The 19096-nt window shown below is 38.0% G+C and overlaps 1 protein-coding gene and 1 long non-coding RNA gene across 2 annotated transcripts in view; one reads left to right on the forward strand and one right to left on the reverse strand.

The window, feature by feature from the left end:
• Nucleotides 1-270: 270 nt before the first annotated feature.
• Nucleotides 271-19096, reverse strand: part of LOC135982982 (uncharacterized) — a 92793-nt gene continuing 73967 nt past the window's right edge. Inside the window, exons 6-7 of the long non-coding RNA XR_010600476.1 lie at nucleotides 4655-4712; nucleotides 271-3203 (exon numbers count right to left, since the gene is read on the reverse strand). This is a non-coding gene — a long non-coding RNA (uncharacterized LOC135982982). The remainder of the gene's footprint in view (nucleotides 3204-4654; nucleotides 4713-19096) is intronic.
• Nucleotides 9771-19096, forward strand: part of MUC5AC (mucin 5AC, oligomeric mucus/gel-forming) — a 56729-nt gene continuing 47403 nt past the window's right edge. Inside the window, exons 1-8 of the mRNA XM_065592020.1 lie at nucleotides 9771-9910; nucleotides 13350-13418; nucleotides 15252-15326; nucleotides 15582-15843; nucleotides 16916-17030; nucleotides 17694-17784; nucleotides 18196-18305; nucleotides 18539-18755. Of these exons, the coding sequence (XP_065448092.1) occupies nucleotides 9838-9910; nucleotides 13350-13418; nucleotides 15252-15326; nucleotides 15582-15843; nucleotides 16916-17030; nucleotides 17694-17784; nucleotides 18196-18305; nucleotides 18539-18755 (1012 nt within the window). The 5' untranslated portion in view covers nucleotides 9771-9837. The remainder of the gene's footprint in view (nucleotides 9911-13349; nucleotides 13419-15251; nucleotides 15327-15581; nucleotides 15844-16915; nucleotides 17031-17693; nucleotides 17785-18195; nucleotides 18306-18538; nucleotides 18756-19096) is intronic.

A 19096-nucleotide genomic window follows, 5' to 3' on the forward strand; every position in this document is an offset into this window, starting at 1 on the left:
ACCAAAGTATTGGATTAAAGAAAACCAGATATCGACAATCAAGAGGCAAAAATGTAAATAATAAATCTATCTAAATAGAAAATAAATACGTAAAGTGCGGTTCTACTATAAAAAGTAACTATAAAAAATCACATTGACCATAGTTTCAATTGTTTGATTTCTAGATAGATTCTGAGCAGTTTACAAGTACAATATATTTTTTTCTAACTGATAGCACCCCAGGCTTAGTCAGTAATCTGAATTTCAAATAGGGTTCTTTCTTGTCCGTTTATTGCCAGCTATGAAGATTCTGCAATCAGAACTTAGTCAACAATTTTCTTAATGTACAAGATAGAAAAAAGTCATTGCTGTATACCTACTGCAGATTTTGAAGATCTGTTCAGCAAGTTCATATAATGTCAGTAACAATCACAAATGTTCCAGGCCTCCTTCCTCTTACTACTAAATGTTCAACTTTAAGTCTAGGTGTTGAGGAGAATAGAATAGAATAAACTTCTACTGCATCCAAAACTTCTGCAGTCATTCCGACTCAATGGAGGGATTTTCAGTCAATAAAAATTCTACTATATAATATACAAATACTGAATAAGTCACTATTAAGAACACAGGTTAATAAAACAGGAAAATGGCCATAAAAGTATGAATAGAAATTTGGTTCACTGACGTATTAGATGATTCATAAAGTACAAATCTAGTTGCTCAAGTCTGACAACATTTTTGTTTTATATCGTACTTTAGCATTCCAAGATGGAATGCTCCTAGCATACCTTAATAAAACAAGCAGACCAATTAGACATATTTATTATGTATATTTAGAGGATTATATTCAAAACTAAAGAATGAGATAGCTAACAATCTAGGGTCCAGAATCCTTCTTTCATGAGAAATCCTTCTTTACCTAATTAGGTTCATTGATGTCAATGGGATTATTTGCATGAAGAAGGTTTACATACATGGGTAATGACTGCAGAATCAGCTCTGGGATAAATGGGCATTAGCTTTGCATTAGGAACATATAAATCTTTCCCACTTGTGTAAGTCTCAACAAGCGTAAGATCCCCATCCTTAAGAACATCTTTCTTCTAATTTACCATGTAATCTCTTGGTCATTAATGAAAACCCCAACTCCATCATGAGCAGGTTTTCCATGTTCAGCTACTGAAAAGATCCAGATTCCTTTAAAAAAAATTACCTTGAGGAAAATCGAAATAAATATTACTTGCTTTTCTATATTGAACTGTTGGGTCTAAACCTAATGAAATCCTGGCTTCAGTGAAATTAATGGCAAAACTCCCATTGATTTAAATGGGACCTGGATTTCACCCATAAGCACCATTTTAACACTTGTGTCCATCTCCTTCCACAGCTGTTTAGCTATTCCCATAGCATGTGTCTCAAGGTCCCTTTTTCTTTATTACAGCACCAACAAACATCAGAGGATAAGGCCTATATCTTTTGCAACCTTTGTGGCATTCAGTACATTTTGAATCAAATTTTCTGACAAGTGGAGCCTGAGATCCACAAAGATATTTTTAACATTATGTAATATGCGCTGCCATTGGGATTTTTTTAAGGACTGATAAATCCCTTTCCCTTGCTTTCACAAAGAATTCCAGACTAATGGAGTTCCTCTTCAGTAACAAAGTGTACTTAGTGGACATGAGTCTGGGGAATTTATGAAGCATTTTTAAAGTTACTAGCAAGCAATTCTGGGGCCTCTGGCAGTCCTAGCATGTCTGGACCAAACTATTACGTTTTCCAGTGTTTTAACTGTAAGTACTGCCGCTCTGTTGATGGTGGCAGGTCATAGTGCTGCTTTATCGTGAGAAATGGGACAAAGCCCTCATTATGGACTAATTGGAAAATCCTGCTCGGTCAGTCCTGCTCAGTCAGTTCTTCCAAATTATAGATTTGTTACCTATTTGCAAGGCTGGGTTGCTCCATATAGGTGTTTTTACATGATGGAGAGGATGAAATTGGTATCTCTTAACTAGGATAATCCAGACCTTTCATGCAGCCACCACTATAGGTATCTTATTTTTCTCCACTGAACAAAAAGAGGAACCAAGGAGACCCAGAGGGGGAATTGGGTGCATTAAAAGACATTCATTTTTGAACCCATGTAGTCATAAGGGCGTTAGCATGCTGAAAACAGTTTAACAGCTGTGTCATGATAAAATCAAAAAGAGAAGCTATTTCTAATGAGTGGTATTAGATTGGCACCACTAAAAACTGAAGTCCCATGTTTATCCACAGAACAAGCACATCACAGTCAGTTGTGCTAATGAGCCTCAACTCTGATCTAGAATGAGGCAGTAATTAGTTCTTTCTCCAGGCCCATTTATTCTTGGTTTTCTTTGCTGAGACTTTCAACAACTCAAATTCACATAGACTATCAAACAACTAATAGATTGTAACAACTTTCAAGCTGAGTTGGAACTCAGTTCTATAAATTTACACTCATGAGTAACTTAACCCACATGAATAGTGCTATTGGCCTTTAATGTTACTCATATGTGCTTGCAGGATTGGTCCTTAGTGTAGATTTAGGCCAGTGACCAACAGAAGTCACTACCACTTTCCACAGCCATTCAGTCTCCCTTGAAATAGATCAAAATATAAAGAAAACTGACCAGAAGATTTTCAGGTTTAAACTGATATTGTCTCAATGTGGAATCTCTGCTTCTACATTTCTTCTTTTATTTTAGTTTCTTCTACATCTTTTGCAGTTTAACTGTTGTCTCATTCAATGTAATTCTGAGATTTTCCTGTCACTTCTATCAGAGGATTGTTTGGTTATTTCTCTTTCACTAAAATATTCTTTCTGGGCACTGGAGCTAAGGCGTAAAAGTGAGAGACCACTGTGCTGCACTGCTCTTCAGAACCTTCATCCAGTTGTCGAATGAAATGGAAGAACGACAATACAAACTTCCAGGTCTGCATTTGGCTTGAACTTTGTCTTCCAGTTCTAAGACTACTGGAACATTTATAATTACTGCCTCCTAAATCGGCTTTGTTGAGAGGATTTCAAAAGTGTGTATGAAACTGTTATCACTGCTGTTCCCTGAGGTTCAAGTGTGAAGGTAGGATTCTGGTTATAAATTGGTAATGCAAAGGCACAATAACAGTATCAGGACTCTAGAAAAGAAGTCACTAGAATAGAGACTTGCCTTTGTACAATTGTTATTTTCTTTCTTCTGTTCCTACAATTAAAAGAGGGAGAAGAATATAAAGCTAAATCTTTTTATAAGGATATTTCTTATCAATACTGCATCATCTTATTGTACCATTCTGTAAACTGAATAGCTAAGTGCAGAAAAACCAACCAAAAACTTTATGAAAAACTGCCATTTCACCCACCCAGTGCAGTAGCTCCGATTGCCCTTGAAGAGCATGCCAGAGCAGTACAATGCCTTTACTTATTATAATAAATGCTAATATTTGAACAGAATTGATAAAGAACTCCATGGGGACCCCGTTAACACTCACAACCACACCTAAAAATCCAATACATTTCTCAAACTGTTTAATTATATACAGCATTTTTCTGTGACACTCTTCAGTTTCTGGCTTCCTTTATCTACATTTGTCAGATTACATTTACACTTGGAGAGCACTTTTAGGATAAGGCCAGGGGGCTAGTGCTTTACACTAATGGGTATACTTGCAAGGCATTGTGGGAAGAAAAACTAATATACACCCTTCACAAATAATTGGAGTTCTGTCCAACCAGCATGCCCTGTTTCTGTGCACAAGTACCATGCACCACCATGTATCCTTACCATCCATTAGCGATGGAGAAAGAGGTTTTATTGTAATGAGCTCTGAATCGACCCTTCTTGCATCTCTTTATTTTTAAGGTTTGTAAAAGTTCAGTTAAGGACCTACCGCTGGAATGGGGGAAGTCCCAACACGGTGTTATTGCCTCCCACTATCTCCAGGACCCTACATTCTGGCCCTGCTGACCACCTGCAATCCTCAAGCTTCCTCTATGAAATGCCCAAGACTTTACCATTCCTAAATTGTTCATTAGTGCCCAGTGCCCCAGCAGTCCCTGTGTGTGGCCCCAAGTATTGCTTAATCAATCTTCTGTACTCGAAGAATCCCCACTGTATTGTCCCAGGGACTCTGTATAATCGCCACAAGCAGAGATTGAAAGAGAGGCTGCTGAAATTACTCTGCCATAGTGATAGGGGGTGGGAAGGACAGTGGCTGCCCAGAATGAATGAAAAGATGGCCCTGGGTTTTTTCCCTTCGTACCACAAACAGGTGCTACTGAGAATCAGAAAGGAAGGCTTCCTCCTTCAGAAGAAACTGTCAGGAGAGGAAAGTACTGTAGTTTCCTCACAGGTACGAAATTTCCTCACAGCAGAGAAGGAGGTGTTCAATCCTGACCCCTTTGGAAATAGATTACTATATACAGGATTTTAAAAACTGTGGATTAGAATAATGTTTAGCAAACTAGCCCAGCTTTTAGATACTTCTTTACGCTCTACAGAACCTCCAAAACTGTTGAGAATTGCCCATCACTATCAAGCCCTTCTGGGTATCTGTGCATATACAACCTACTGCCCTTTCATAGTCCTATAACAATTTAGCCATGTACCTACAAATGCAATGCACTTCTGTGTGCTTATGAATATTTACCAATTACCTCTAAGGACCCACTCTTACTCTTCAATATGCACGTGTGTATCCTGCCATCGCAGCACCTGTGTTTACAAAATAGACAAGAGTACATGCGTTTACTCATCTGCATATGTGTTCCGCTATCATGGAGGCATCCAGATAGTATGGTGGCAAAAGGAGGGACTTCTATTAACATCTTCTTTTTGAACAAGATGCTTTCATTTTGCTTATCAAAATCCACTGAAAAAAATCTCTCAGCTTTGACCCTTTATTAGGTTCCACGTGTGCTCTCACACAGGGCACCAGCTCTATAGCTAGGCTCTGAGAAGAAGACAAATAGCTGTGGTGACAGATGGCAGCAATATGGTATATCACTATTTGGGGGGAATATATAATTAGTAGGGCTGTCAAGCGATTAAAATAATTAATTACAATTAATCACGCAATTAATTGCACTGTTAAACAATAATAGAATACCATTTATTTAAATATTTTTGGCTGTTTTCTACATTTTCAAATATATTGATTTCAGTTACAACACAGAATACAAAGTGTACAATCAGGGCCAGCGCTTCCACTAGGTGACCCTAGGTGGTTGCCCAGGGCAGCAGGATTTGGGGGGCGGCATTTTGCCGTCCTCGGCGGAAATTCAGCGGCGGGTCCTTCACTCGCTCCAGGACCCGCCGCCGAAGTGCCCCGAAGACGTGGAGCGGAAGGACCCCCACCGCCGAATGCTCAGAGGAGGAGCGCTGCCACCTAGGGCGGCAAAAACCCTGGCACCGCTCCTGTGTACAATGCTCACTTTATATTTATTTTTTATTACAAGTATTTGCACTGTAAAAAAAGAAATAGTATTTTTCAATTCACCCAATACAAATACTGAAGTAGGACTCAGTGGACTTGTAGGCTCTAAAGTTTTACATTATTTTGTTTTTGAGAGCAGTTATGTAACAAAAAAAATATACATCTGTAAGTTGCACTTTCACAACACAGAGATTGCACTATAGTACTTGTATGAGGTGAATTGAAAAATACTATTTCTTTTATCATTTTTATAGTGCAAATAGTTTAATAAAAATATACACTTTTTTTCAATTACAATATATATGAAAATATAGAAAAACATCCAAAATATTTAATACATTTCAATTGGTATTCTATGTTTAACAGTGAAATTAAAGCTGCGATTAATCACGATTAATTTTTTAAATTGTGATTAATTTTTTTGAGTGAATTGCATGAGTTAACTGAGATTAATCAACAGCCCAGATAGATAGATAGATAGAATGAATGAATTTTGGATGAGATTTTGTTTATTTTATCAGTATTTATCAGACTTATTTAACATATTATAGGAGAGGGCTGGAGGAGGAGGGAAGACAGGAATGGATTAAACAAAAGAAAAAAACAAGGTAGGGGGAGCATTACAGGGCAAAAAGTAAAAGGCATTGGGGAGGAAAGAAGGGAAAGAGAAGTGTGACGGGTGGTAGTCAGGTGCCTCATGCCCCGGGTATCCCCAGGAAAGCATCACAGGAAAAATTCAGAGAAGAATGGAAGGCAGGTGGAGTGAGGCTGAAGTGAAGAAAATGTGAGGGAGGGGGTTGGAGCAAGCAACCAATCAGCAGAGAGGAAAGTCATGTTTTTTGCATGCAAGATTTTTGGGAGTGACAGAGGTTATGTCTACACTGCAATCTGAGGTGTGTGCACAGCTTGGGTAAACATACCCATGCTAGCTTTACCTGCACTAGCATGCACAAAAAGGCCGTGTTAGTAATGCAAATAGGTGCTGAGGGACCCCGGCATGCTTGTACAGCCTGAGCTGAAGCCCATGCTACTGCATATATTCTGCTATTTTTAGCCAAGCCAGTGAGGTTACAGCTAGCGTGGGTATGTCTACCTGAGCTGCAATCTCACCTCAGACTTTAGTGTAGATATATCCTAAGAGAAATCTGGAACTGGACCTGCAGGAAAGGAAAGGTGCAAGTAATGTATGGGCTAAAACAGTGCAGATTCAACTAGAAATGTTTTAATAAGGAGGGAAAAAAACTCATTCCAGTTTGTAGTGCACTTAGACACAAGTGCAGGGTTACATTGGGAATTTATAGTAATCTCACATTATTGTGCTAATACCAAGATCCACTTGACCAGGTTAGTGCCAGTAATAAAATTTCAAATCTTTCCCAGTAGTCTAAAAAAAGTAATAGTGTTATTACGAGAGTGTGGGTGTATTTAAAATGCAAAGTTTTCAAAAATGTGGGCTGTTTACTAAGCCTGAGTAAATGGTATTTCCCGGTTTAGGGACATTAGGACTGGTCTATGGCCAAATTCCTTCCTAAAGTAAAATTGCAATGTGATATAAAAGATTTTATAGTCACTACATCTAGTTACAGTATTTGTAAAGCTTAAAATAAAATAAAAAATAATAATTAGTGATCAAAGAGGAAGCTGCTATCTTGACATTCTGATGATAATATTTTATATTCTGGTAGCACTCCCCTCTAAGGATCTCAAAGAACTTTACAGACATTAGAGCTTGCAGTCTAATGGGGGAAAATATTTATGTGTGGGATGGGACTTCCAATTTTAGGTATTACGGTGGTTTGGGTTTGAATCCCATCAGTTTTATACAGCCATTGACAGATAACAGAATGGATTAATGGCACCATATTTGACAAAGATATGGCATAATACAAACAAGATCCATATCCCATTCTTTTTTATTTTAGCTTTACATAGGACATTCAGGTGACAATGGTTATAAAATATCACTGGTCGTTGACCTGGATAATTTGGTGCAAGCCTTATTTGGGGCTGGTAGATCAATTCACTTTATCATCAGGATATAAAACTAACTGAGCAATATCTGTAATTCTAATGAATGAAAAATTAGTAGCAACTGACCAATCATCTTTTTTTATCTTGGAATCTGAGACGGATAAAATAACTTGGGGTTGAATAGTCATATGACCAAAGTGCAGTGACAAACTCAATCCTGCTTCCATTAAAGTCAATGGCAAAACCCCCATTGAATATCATAGGAACAGGACTGGGCAGGAGGACAGTATAGGCCAGTGTAAATGATAAAAAAGATTCAGCAGATTATTCTATGCTGAATGGGTTCTTCTAGGTTACAGGTGGAGGAAGTATAAGGGTTTTGTTTTGTTTTTTTGGTTACCTACTTAAATCTTTATCTACAATTATCCAGATAATTGCTGTTCTTGTGATTCTAATGAACCTTTTGCTCATGAAGTTAGGTTATGCAATGAGTTATTATATCCAACAATTAGACAAGTCTGGATACCTATATAAAATTCCACCAAATCTGTGTGAATTTAAATTTCCACATTTCTTCCTTCAACACTCTACAAAGAGATTCCAGGTTAAGAGATGATTGGAAGGTAGAGTGTTAGATAGATGAGCTGATCATACTGGTGATTTAATTTATCATGAACAAATTGTCTCACTAGTCTCCACTGCAGCATATATTTAATATGGTATAGTACAAAGATATGGAAAGTTACAGGGCCAGAACATGAAATCCTGACTCACCCTGGAGCTAAGCAACTGAGTAACTGTTCAATAATGTGTTTGTTTTATATATATATATATATTTATGACACTTATTGAGATTTTTGACTGTACAATTCTTGTTTGAAAGTATCTTTAGTCATTTTTGTCACCCTTTGATTTGGGGCCAAATGCTATATTGATTTATAACTCCCACTGAGTAGAATTTCACAGAGTGTAATTCATGGCAGAATTTGACCAATTGTTTTCTTCACTACACTATGTTTATTTACCTATAGTCAATTTATTATAACACCAATAAACCACGTGAACTTTAAAAGTGTGCAGGGAAAGCAGTGTCTCACCTCCCTTCTATCACCTTGGAAATGGATAAAATATGAACCTTTTACTTTTGTCCCCTAACTGCTGATCATCTAATTCGCCAAATATAAACAGAGCCCACTAGAAAGGATACCTGTGACAATACTAGACCTGTTGAAAGGTAAACTACAATAAAAAGACAACTTGGAAAAGTAATAGACCTTTAAATAAATACACTGACCTATTTACAAAAACTCATTGTTCACATTCACATTGTTCCCAATATAATGGAACCTTCTTAAATTCATTGCTACTAAAACATTTATTTTGTGCAACAAGGAAATGTACACCAAATTATATAAAATAAACTGTCTTTTATCTGGGGCAAGAGAAATACATATGTTCAGTATGGATAGACATATACCTAAATATATCTGTTCAATTAGCTATGTTTACTTAGGTCTTATCTACACATTAAAATTAATCCAGAATAAGATAGGTTGCTAATTTAAAAGTTAATCCATTTCCAACATTAAACTATTAAACTAAACTGTTATTCTGGAACAAGAGCATCAACACAGAGTTAATAAAGAATAACTATTCCAGAATAATTCCCTGTGTTGACAAGCCTTTAGAAGGGATACAGATTTGATCCAACACTGACTGAAGCACCTCTGAGGATAAGAATTCCTTTTATGGAGGGTATTAGTTTTTGACTATCCAGCACTGAAGAGCTTGACTGCATATTCCTGTCCTGTGCCTGACATGTGGATAACTGTTGGCCTTCAGTGTGCTTGGTCTCTTCATCTTCAGAAGCAGAGTATTTATACACCGAGGCACAAAATCTCTTCTCAAAAGACAAGGGTCCCAAACATGAAAAGTTTTATCACACAGCTTGGATCAGAAGAAGTTAGTGTTTTGCTCACTTGAAAAATTAGACTGAAATCATCTGCTGTAATCAGGATAATAAAAAAACTGCCTCTCTCTCATTCTAAATCCCGTCCCCGACTCCCCAAAAGTCATTCTTGGTTTATATTTATTGCAAGATCTGTAATAACTGTAAGACAGTAAGATTGAGCATAACTGTTCCTCATTGCTGCTCACTTGGAATTCCTTCAGTAGAAAAGTCTTTTAGAAAATAGCACTCCTCCCAGAATGCAAATACACTTGGCCAGCTCGTGAGGAAGCTAGAGCATCCTTTGTTTACCTGTGCACCTGCAGAGGAAAGGTAAAATCCCTGAAGCTCCACCTTTTTAGAACCTTGTGAAACTATCTGGGAACTGTGCCAAAGCCTATTCTGTTGCTATATAAGACTTGTCTAAAGACAAGTGCCTCTTCAGAAGCCTATAGTTCGGTACTTCCTACCGAACTCCAATCAAGATGGGCATAGGCTGGGGGGTACGAATACCACTATGGATACCAATATTAGTGATCACCTTTATGCAGAACAAAGGTAGGAGGCTATAGTTGCTTTTTATTTTTATTACTTTAGAGAACTTATAATTTGCTTTGCAGTTGGAAAGACTTTTCAGTGGTTTCTCTTTGCTTTGTGCAACTAATAAGATTTTGTTCGTAAATGAGATTTCCATGTCTTTTTCTATTCCTCTCCTTACTAATGTTGCTTCACTGATTTCATATTGCTCTCAAGCCCAGGAAAAGCAGTTGGATGAATTGAAAAACCATGGTCAACGGAGTTGCGTTGGCATAACTAAGAGTAGAATTTAGTCATATAATTATTCTAGCTGGTCATTTTTACCAGTTTCAATAGTTGTTGTTTTTTCAAATGTGAACATGGAAGGCTGTTAAAAACATGGCAAGTTAATAACACAGACTGCAAGCTTTGCATAATATCTGGTATTGGCTCCCTGTGATAGCAATCCTTCTAGTATTAAACCTTAAATTCACAGCTTTTTCGTTTCTGCTGCTGTTCCACTCCATTAATTCAAAACGCTTCACACTTCCACCTCTTGGTCAAAGAATTTGTATAAATGTTATGTTCGTTAATATATCACAAAATAGAGCTAAAATAGACAAACTGGTGCTTTCCACTCCTTAAACATTTCCTAGAGAAATATATCCCTGAGTTTTTATGGCTGGATAAATACCAATCTCACCAGTTCTCTTTTGCTTTCAATTTTCAAATGCTCTGAACCAGGCAAGTTCATAATAATATTATGATTATGAATAATCATATAGAAACCTAATTTCCAACAACAAATGAAGCCTGTTTTTATAGACATGACAACAAATGTGATCAATTAATTTAGCTGTAACAGAGCAGTCATAGGCTATAGAGAACATACAGTGATGAGCGAGCACATTACTCATTTGAAATATAAACTTGACTTAAATACTGTAGATCATCTTAGCTGAAAAGCCTCTTGTGATGGAGGGAAAGGGTGTGATGAAAAAGATGACACAAAAAGAGCCAGTACAGAGTGTAACACGAGAGACCATGGGTGCCAAGATTCTTGTTGTAACCAAAGGCTCTTATGGAGCAAAAAAATATATGAATCAAGGGCACTATTCCTGCCAAATGTCATCCTGTTAGAGCCACTTTTAAAATCTACCCAATGTCATAAGAATTTTGGTTGAATGGCAGTTTGCCTGCATAAGGTTAATGTAAAACCTAAGAGGTTTGATCTTAAGGGGAGCAGAACTGGGCCCTAAGTAAAGGCATTTAGGATTTTATCATTAACTTTTAACTGTCACCCTATCAGCAAAATAAGCTGCTATTGATATTAATGTCAGTCATAATTATCACTGAGACTTTGGGTAAAGGTGACATAAGGGATTAGTCCAAAGTTTGTCTTTCAAAGGATAATTTTTAATGAATTCATGAAACCAGGATCCAGAGTGCACAGGCCTAGCCTTCTATCGTCTAAGAAGATATTTTATATTCACATTCTGTATAATCTTTTATTCACTGTGCCCTTTGTTAATTCATTCCATGGCTAAACTCAGAAAATGTTAGTATCTAGTGTTTTTTGATCTGATGCACACATCCTAATGAATATTTTTACTTCTTCCTAACTCCTATGCAGTTCCACGCTAACCTTTATTAAACCTTGTTATTACACCAAGGGATTAATTGTGCCATTACCAGCCACTGACAATGGGCATGGGTATTTGGCATGGCATAGAAATTGTGCTGAATGTGCACTGAGAGGGAAGCAGAATGATTCCCTGGGCTAGAAAGCTAGGGAAGGGCACACAGTAGGATCAAATGATACACCCTTTCAAAGGGTGCAGAGTGTGTTGCTCCAGGGCCAGCCTCAGACATCCAGCTAGTGCAGATGGGGCCATGGCAACGCCTCAGCCCATGTCAGCCTCACCCATTTGGGATGACTAGCCTCAGTGGTGGTGCCAGCAGTTGTTCTACACTCAAGGAATACAGGATGCTGCCTGCCTTTAGCTCAGGTGCTCCCCATGTCTGCTCAAGAGCTACCCTCAGTATTGTGCCCTCAGTATTCTGCGTTTTCATTAAGCAGTGCTTTTTGTTAAACAGGGGTTGAGTGCAGCTTTATATTTTGAGATGATGGCGCAAAGGAATGAAAGGAATATCTTCGGGATTGTTTTTATTATTTTGAACAAGTTGGGGGCCCAATCAATTATCTGAAATAAATCTATCAGCTCCCCAATTCTATCCACATTGCTTCTGGGTATGTTAGTTATTATTACTGGTGTTTGAAGTTGTAAACCAACTATTATGGGTCAAATTCTACTCCCAGTAACACAGCTTATATGTTGGCCCTCTCGCTCTAAAAAGGGTTCTTCCAGTATAAAACAGTCTTCTCTATACCCTTCTCTGGTTATTTGTTATTATTTCTATAGTTCCCAAGATGTACATAGGACTTTGCAGATGGTTCAACTGTACAAATTCAGAAAAACAAAGAATCAAATGGAGCCTTTGCTCTAAATAGCTTAGAAGGGCAGAGAGGGTACAGTGTAGCTAGCAAAGAAAGAGAGAAATTCTCCACTCAGTTTTCATTGGTATAATCCCAGTGATTTCGGTAGAATTTTCCTTGTTACAACCAAAAGAAAAATTTGGCTCAAGGAGAGATATATGGGTCAGGTTCTCAGCTAGGGTCAATCAGGCCACCTCCTTTAAGTCTATGGAACTATACCAACTTACACTGCTGAGGAGCCGACCTGATAGTTGGTAGACAGGTGCATGTTTTTAGAATGGATTTGAAGGAGGAGAGGGTGAGAGTTTGGTGGAGATTAAGTGACCAGCTAGCAGGTTGCTCAGGGGAAGCATAGGGAAAAAGCTCTCTGACTATTAGCCTTCCTATTACCCTTTCCCAATGAACATGCATACCGGTTCAGTCTCAGAGCAGAAGACTAAGAACTCCTACTCAGTTCTGACACCTAGGACAAAAATGTATAGATTGCAAATCCAATCTCAAATGTGTGTGTGTTTTTTAAGATAAATTAATAACGGGGGGGAGGGGTTGTGATATGTATGGAGTAGGGAATGTGGGAATGAATGGGGCTGGCAATGATTATGCACCTCAAGCAAAGTCCATTAGAGTCACTGCATAGTTCAGGCCCTCTATACCACTGTCATTGACTTATATATAACAACTTCTGTAAAAAAAAAAAAAAAGCGTACCAGCCATCATACCACAAGAGACCTAGAGATCTTTTTTGATCTGAACTGTAGCTAAGGAGAAAAATTCTCCATTTTCATCTTTTAAAATATTTTCGCCCTCACAGCCTTTGCCTCTGTGTGAGTGTGTGTTTGTATTTGCCACAGCATAACAAACCACACTTACCATGCAGTTTCCCTGCCTAAAAGAATGCTACTTTTGCAGATTGTATTGTTCAACCAGGTGTTACTGACGAATTTATGAGCACAATCCCCCAAAGTAACTTTTTTTTTCCTCCAGTCAAAGCCCAATATGAGGACCAACAAGCAAATTATGATGACTATAATTATGTCCAGCAGGGACAAGACTGTAAGTGTTTTTTTTTTACTTTATTTATTTATTTGACAATCTAAATTCAGCCAATCTTGTCTTAGAAACTCATTGCAATAGACATAGAGTGATTAAAGTGTACTATGCCTTTAAATGAAGGGAGAGGAACAATTCTCTATACACAATGTTCAGCTCCCTGGAATTGGTACTGTAGGGCCAGATCCTCAGCTGGTATAAATTGGTGAAACTCCATTGAAGTCAGTGGGGCTATACTGATTTGCACCAGTTGAGGATTTGGCCCATTGAAGCTACACACTTATCTAATCTATAATTACGTAATAGGTACATATTGCAAATTTACAAGGTGTATTTTATGAGGTGTGTGTGTACATGTGTATCACAAAGATATTTGATAATCGGTAATAAAAAGTACTCTTTTTCATTCTATTGAGATAACTGCATCACTCATGAAAAGGCAGAAAATGAAAAGTATTGCAGTACATGCACCAGAGATAGTGCAGATTTGTGTATAAAATATATTATGCTGCTTGTTGGAACATATTAGTTACATGTAATAAGATAAGGGATGTGTATTGGCTGTTGGTATAACACTGCTGTCAGAACAAAAACCATGTTGTATAAAAATTCTAACAAAATGTCCCTTGTTCCTTTCTCCAGTAAATTTATTACACTATAATTTAACTAATCAGCCTGAAAATCTGAACCATAACCTAATCTGAAGTTAGCAACCTTGACAAACCCAACAGCTGGAAGCTGAAGGTAGACAAATTCAAACTGGAAATATGACAAACACTATTAACCTTGAGTGTAACTAACCATTGTAACAACTGATCAATGGAGATGGTGGGCTCTCTATCCCTTGAAGTCTTTAAATCAAGACCAGTTGTCTTTCTAAAAGAGATGCTCTGTTTCAACCACAAATCATTGGTCTAGATGGAGCAACCACTGGGTGATACCGTGTGGGCCATGTTATGATTTATTTATGATAATAAAGATATCATCCTTCATTTACTCCAGGAGCTTTAAAAAAAATCTCAGAAGGAGCTTTAAGGGACATTAAAACCATTCTTGACCTTTGCCTCTCAGTCTACGTGCAAGTGGAAAACTGTAGTGAGGATTCAGAAGTAGGTGTTGAGAAACTACATTGCAGCTTCTGTGAATCTCAAGTCCATTCAATACTGGAACCAAAGAAGAAATGCTAGGGATGAACACAGCAAACTTAGGGCCAGATCCTGCAAATGGGAGTTCTTGTGTGAAAAAGCACTAGATTCGTGATTAAGGATTTGCAGAATTCTACAAGAATTTGTTGTTTGCCTGAAGTTGGCTGTATGTGAGTGTGTGTGTATACATGTACTTCCGGCTAAGAAAAGAATATGAGATCTAAACAAGTTCTGCTGTGGTTTCTCAACCCCAACCATTGAAACCCTCCTACAGTTTTCCACTTTTACATATGCTGGGAGCCAAAGGTTGTGAATAACTTTAATCTCCATTGTGTTGCCTGAGGTTTTTTGTATAGTTCCTATCGTAGATGAAGGATTAAATTGGTATCAGCTTGCGGATACCTACTTTGGGCAGGTGGGGTCAGATTCAGTTGGGCTCCTTGTGTGAGAAAGGACTACTGACTTGAGGAAGGGTTGTCAGGATCCGGCTATTAATTACAGTTTACATTGGAAACCAAAATTTGATGCAGTGGCATTAAGCCATCAATAGACTCCCTTGGAAATTTTCCAGTGAGCATTACTTGCAGTAAAAACCTTTAACCACTAATGAGGCTAGGAGATCCATATCTGTGTTTGCCAATTTGTTTATTGAACCTTTTGAATTAGTGATAATTGTATTTCTTTTTCTTAGATTTTTCTGTACCAGTAACTAAACCACAAGAAGTGACAATCATCCAACCACTGAGAACGACGCTGCCTGTAAAGCGTAAGTTAAACAAATGCCATGTCTTTATGAGAAATTGATCAGAACTGTAGGGTAAGTGAAGAGATGGATAGACTAAAGAGAAAAGTTAACAGAATGAATGATACATACACAAATAAATAAATAGCTAGATGAGAAGATAAAACAAAGAATGTTTAGATAGATGGATAAATATGTAAACGAATTAGCCAGTGAGTGAATAGAGGGACTTACACTGGAATTTTCAGTACAGCCCTACAACTTGTTTTGAATCCACAGCTGGCAACCCTGCTCACAATGGACGTGTGTGCAGCACCTGGGGAAACTTCCACTTCAAGACCTTTGATGGGGACATCTTTCACTTCCCCGGGCTCTGCAACTATGTCTTTGCATCCCACTGCAAATCTGCCTATGAGGACTTCAACATCCAGATCAGGCGCACTATGCTGGAAAGCTCTCCTGTGATCAACCATATCACCCTGAAGCTTGACGGAATGGTGATTGAACTGACCTCAGACTCCATTGTGGTCAATGGCAACCCGTAAGTTCAGATGTCTTATTATCTCATGAAATTGGCACCATTGATATTGTCCCAATGGCCTGTTTGAAAGGATGCCTATTTCAGTCTCATTCCCTCAGGCTGCTCTAAAACAGCGTAAGGGGATAGGCCCTTCTTAGAGCAGCAGCAGAAACAGGGGAGTACAGAGCTGAGCTTTACTCCACCTTTACAGATTACCTCCTGATCTATGTGCCATGCAGTTCAGGGGCACTCCAGACCCCACTCTACTGTTGTAATTTAGAGGCCTCTAGGTGCCATAAAATAAAGGTAGAATAAAAACAAATACAGCAAAATACCTAAATAAATCCAAGATCAAGAATACAAGAAGCCAGACACTGCAGCAGAAAAGAAAGAAAGAAAGAAAGAAAGAAAGAAAGAAAGAAAGAAAGAAAGAAAGAAAGAAAGAAAGAAAGAAAGAAAGTAAGAAAGAAAGACACAGTACATATTAGCAAAAGAACAAGAGTCCTGAGCCTTCCCTCCTGAAGGATGCCACAAGTGTAAATGTGAAGGGGGAAAGTATCTCAGTGATTCCAGTTCTACACTAGAAAGCCTTTCATCTTGTTCCTTTAAGACTGCATGTGGGGAAGTCCAGCAATTCCAGCTCTGCCATTTCAACTGTGCTAGTCTTAGTTATGAAGAAAGAACAAAAAAGAACAAATTCCCTCCAGAGAAGCTAGTCCTATATTATTTAAGGCTTTAAAATAATAATAGCAGAGCACTTGACGTGCATTTGTTAAACAACAGACAGGCATAGCACTGTCTGAATTATATCATATAGCAGACAGACCTGCATTTTATACACTAAAACATCATGTATAGATGTACTGAAAAGGAATGTCACCAGAAAATAACACTGAACCCACAGCACTTTGGAGAGCAACTGCATAGGAGATTATCCAACTGAAGGTTTCCAAGATTGTTATAAACTTGTGCAGTTCATATTTAGCAATGCGTATTACTAGCCAATTCCTTATTCAGTTGAATTAAAAATGTCTCAAAGACTGGATGTCAAATTCTGTACTCCTACTTTAATTGCACTTTGATCTCTCTCCAGAATTCAGCTGCCTTTCAGCCAGTCAGGAATCCTGATAGAGAGAAGTAGCGGTTATTTGAAAATCACTGCCAAGATGGGCCTGGTCTTCATGTGGAACCAACTGGATGGCCTTCTGGTAAGTGTACATTCCAGATGTTGCAAAGAATACTTATTTTTAAACTATTCTGGCTTTTATGAGCCAGAGATTAGGTGATTTGGGATTTTTATCCATTTTCATTGCATTGTGTTACTCTATTATGCTTTCAATTTCCTTTCTTTTCTCAGAGCTCAGTTTATAATCACCATTCTCCCCAAGCCACTAATAGATCTTTTTAGTGAAATGTAATCTTCCTCAGATACTAAATACACCACTGCTTTGATGTTCACAGCCCCTGTGGCATTCAGTAGCATAAACAATGGTGCAGAACTTCAGCAGTGGGAAGTCCACCAGGGGAGGAGACTGCAGTGAAGCAAAGTAGCCACAACTCCCATCCTGAAGTCCTGCGGTGATCATAAGAAATCAATTATTATAAAATAGACCAGACTTAGTTTAATCCATCATACTGTTCACCCAAACACCCATATCTAATGAAAAAAACCTGTCTGACCAAACTACTGCATTGATTTAGGTTTAATTTCACCCCGTGTCGAGGGCTAGCACCATGTCCATTCACCACTGATTTTGAAAACCTAAGTGGGATGTATGTAGTACCTCTGGATAGTGGTGAATTCCATCCTTAACATTGAATACACTATAAATTTTAACTCTGTGTGTAACTCACTTACCCCATTTTTTTAGGTGGAACTGGATAAGAAATATGCCAATCAGACCTGTGGGCTTTGTGGGGACTTCAATGGCATTCCAATTTACAATGAGTTCACATCAAACAGTAAGTAACAACAACATTATTAAGCACTGTGGTTTGATTTTCTTTGCTTTAATAGTATTTGTTTCAATAGAATGGGGCACTGATCCACAGATAAGTTGTGAAACTATACTGATGTTTAATATTAAACTACACTGATGTTTAATATTGACATGCACTATTTTATGTCCTTTGATTTAACACTTTTATAGTAGGCATAGGGTATAAAGCTGTAATGAGTGATTTCCTGTTTTTTTTTAATATTTCAACACCAAACACTTGCCAGCTATTCACACTTTCTTCATCACTCTTTCCTTTTGCTATCATGGTGATTACCACGGGCAACATCATAAGGGTCAATCTCCACACAAAATTAGCACTGCATTTTCAAAGCCAATAAAAGTGCCATAATATTTTTTTAACTGCTTGTTACAGACATCAAGCTGACTGACGTGCAGTTTGGGAATATGCAGAAGATGGATGGACCCACAGAGCAATGCGAGGATCCTACATCTTCTTCTCTTTCAAACTGCTCAAATGAATTTGTAAGGATCTTTTCTGTAGTATTTTGTTTTTCATTGAAATATCTTTGCTCCCTCTTCTTACATCAATGAATTAATTTGGGGGAAATTTGGAAGAGTAGGAAAACATAACATGAATCAAAATGAAGACAATGGGATGTCTTTGGAACAAAATACTTTAAAATATCTAAATAAAAATTAGTTCTTTGGCGTTTTGTAAACACTGTTGCTCTAACAACCACTATTTTCACTTCTAGAGTGCTATCTGCCAGAGAGTATTGACTGGTGAAGCATTTGTGAGCTGCAATGCACTGGTGGACGTTCAAGACTACATTGACTCTTGCGTACAAGACTTGTGCCGCTGTGATGAGTCTATGCGTGATTTCTGCATCTGTAACACCTTTGCTGAATACTCCCGGCAGTGCGCCCATGCCGGTGGACAACCTCTGAACTGGAGAACTAAAGAACTGTGCAGTAAGTATCTCAAGAAGATGCTTTCTCCTATGCTTGCAACTAGTCACCAACAAATTCCAATAGTGTGAAATCTACTCCTGTGCGGACAGCTTTCAAAAGGCCTATATACCATACTTTTCACGAAGTCAATTTCAACCTGAGTGCATCAGGGCCTTACAGGAATTAAAGGTTTTAAACATTTTGCAGTGACCGGGGATGCCAGTATTCCCCAGAGGACTCAATAACAAATTGCAGATATCAGCACATCTCCTAAGGAGTTCATCATCAGATACAGATGTCACCTCTCCATGGTTTAAATGAGAAAAGTCAATACATGGGGATTAAATTAAGAACTCTTTATC

The sequence above is a fragment of the Chrysemys picta genome, chromosome 4 (genome assembly GCF_011386835.1).
Source record: "Chrysemys picta bellii isolate R12L10 chromosome 4, ASM1138683v2, whole genome shotgun sequence".
Classification (NCBI taxonomy): Eukaryota; Metazoa; Chordata; order Testudines; family Emydidae; genus Chrysemys; species Chrysemys picta.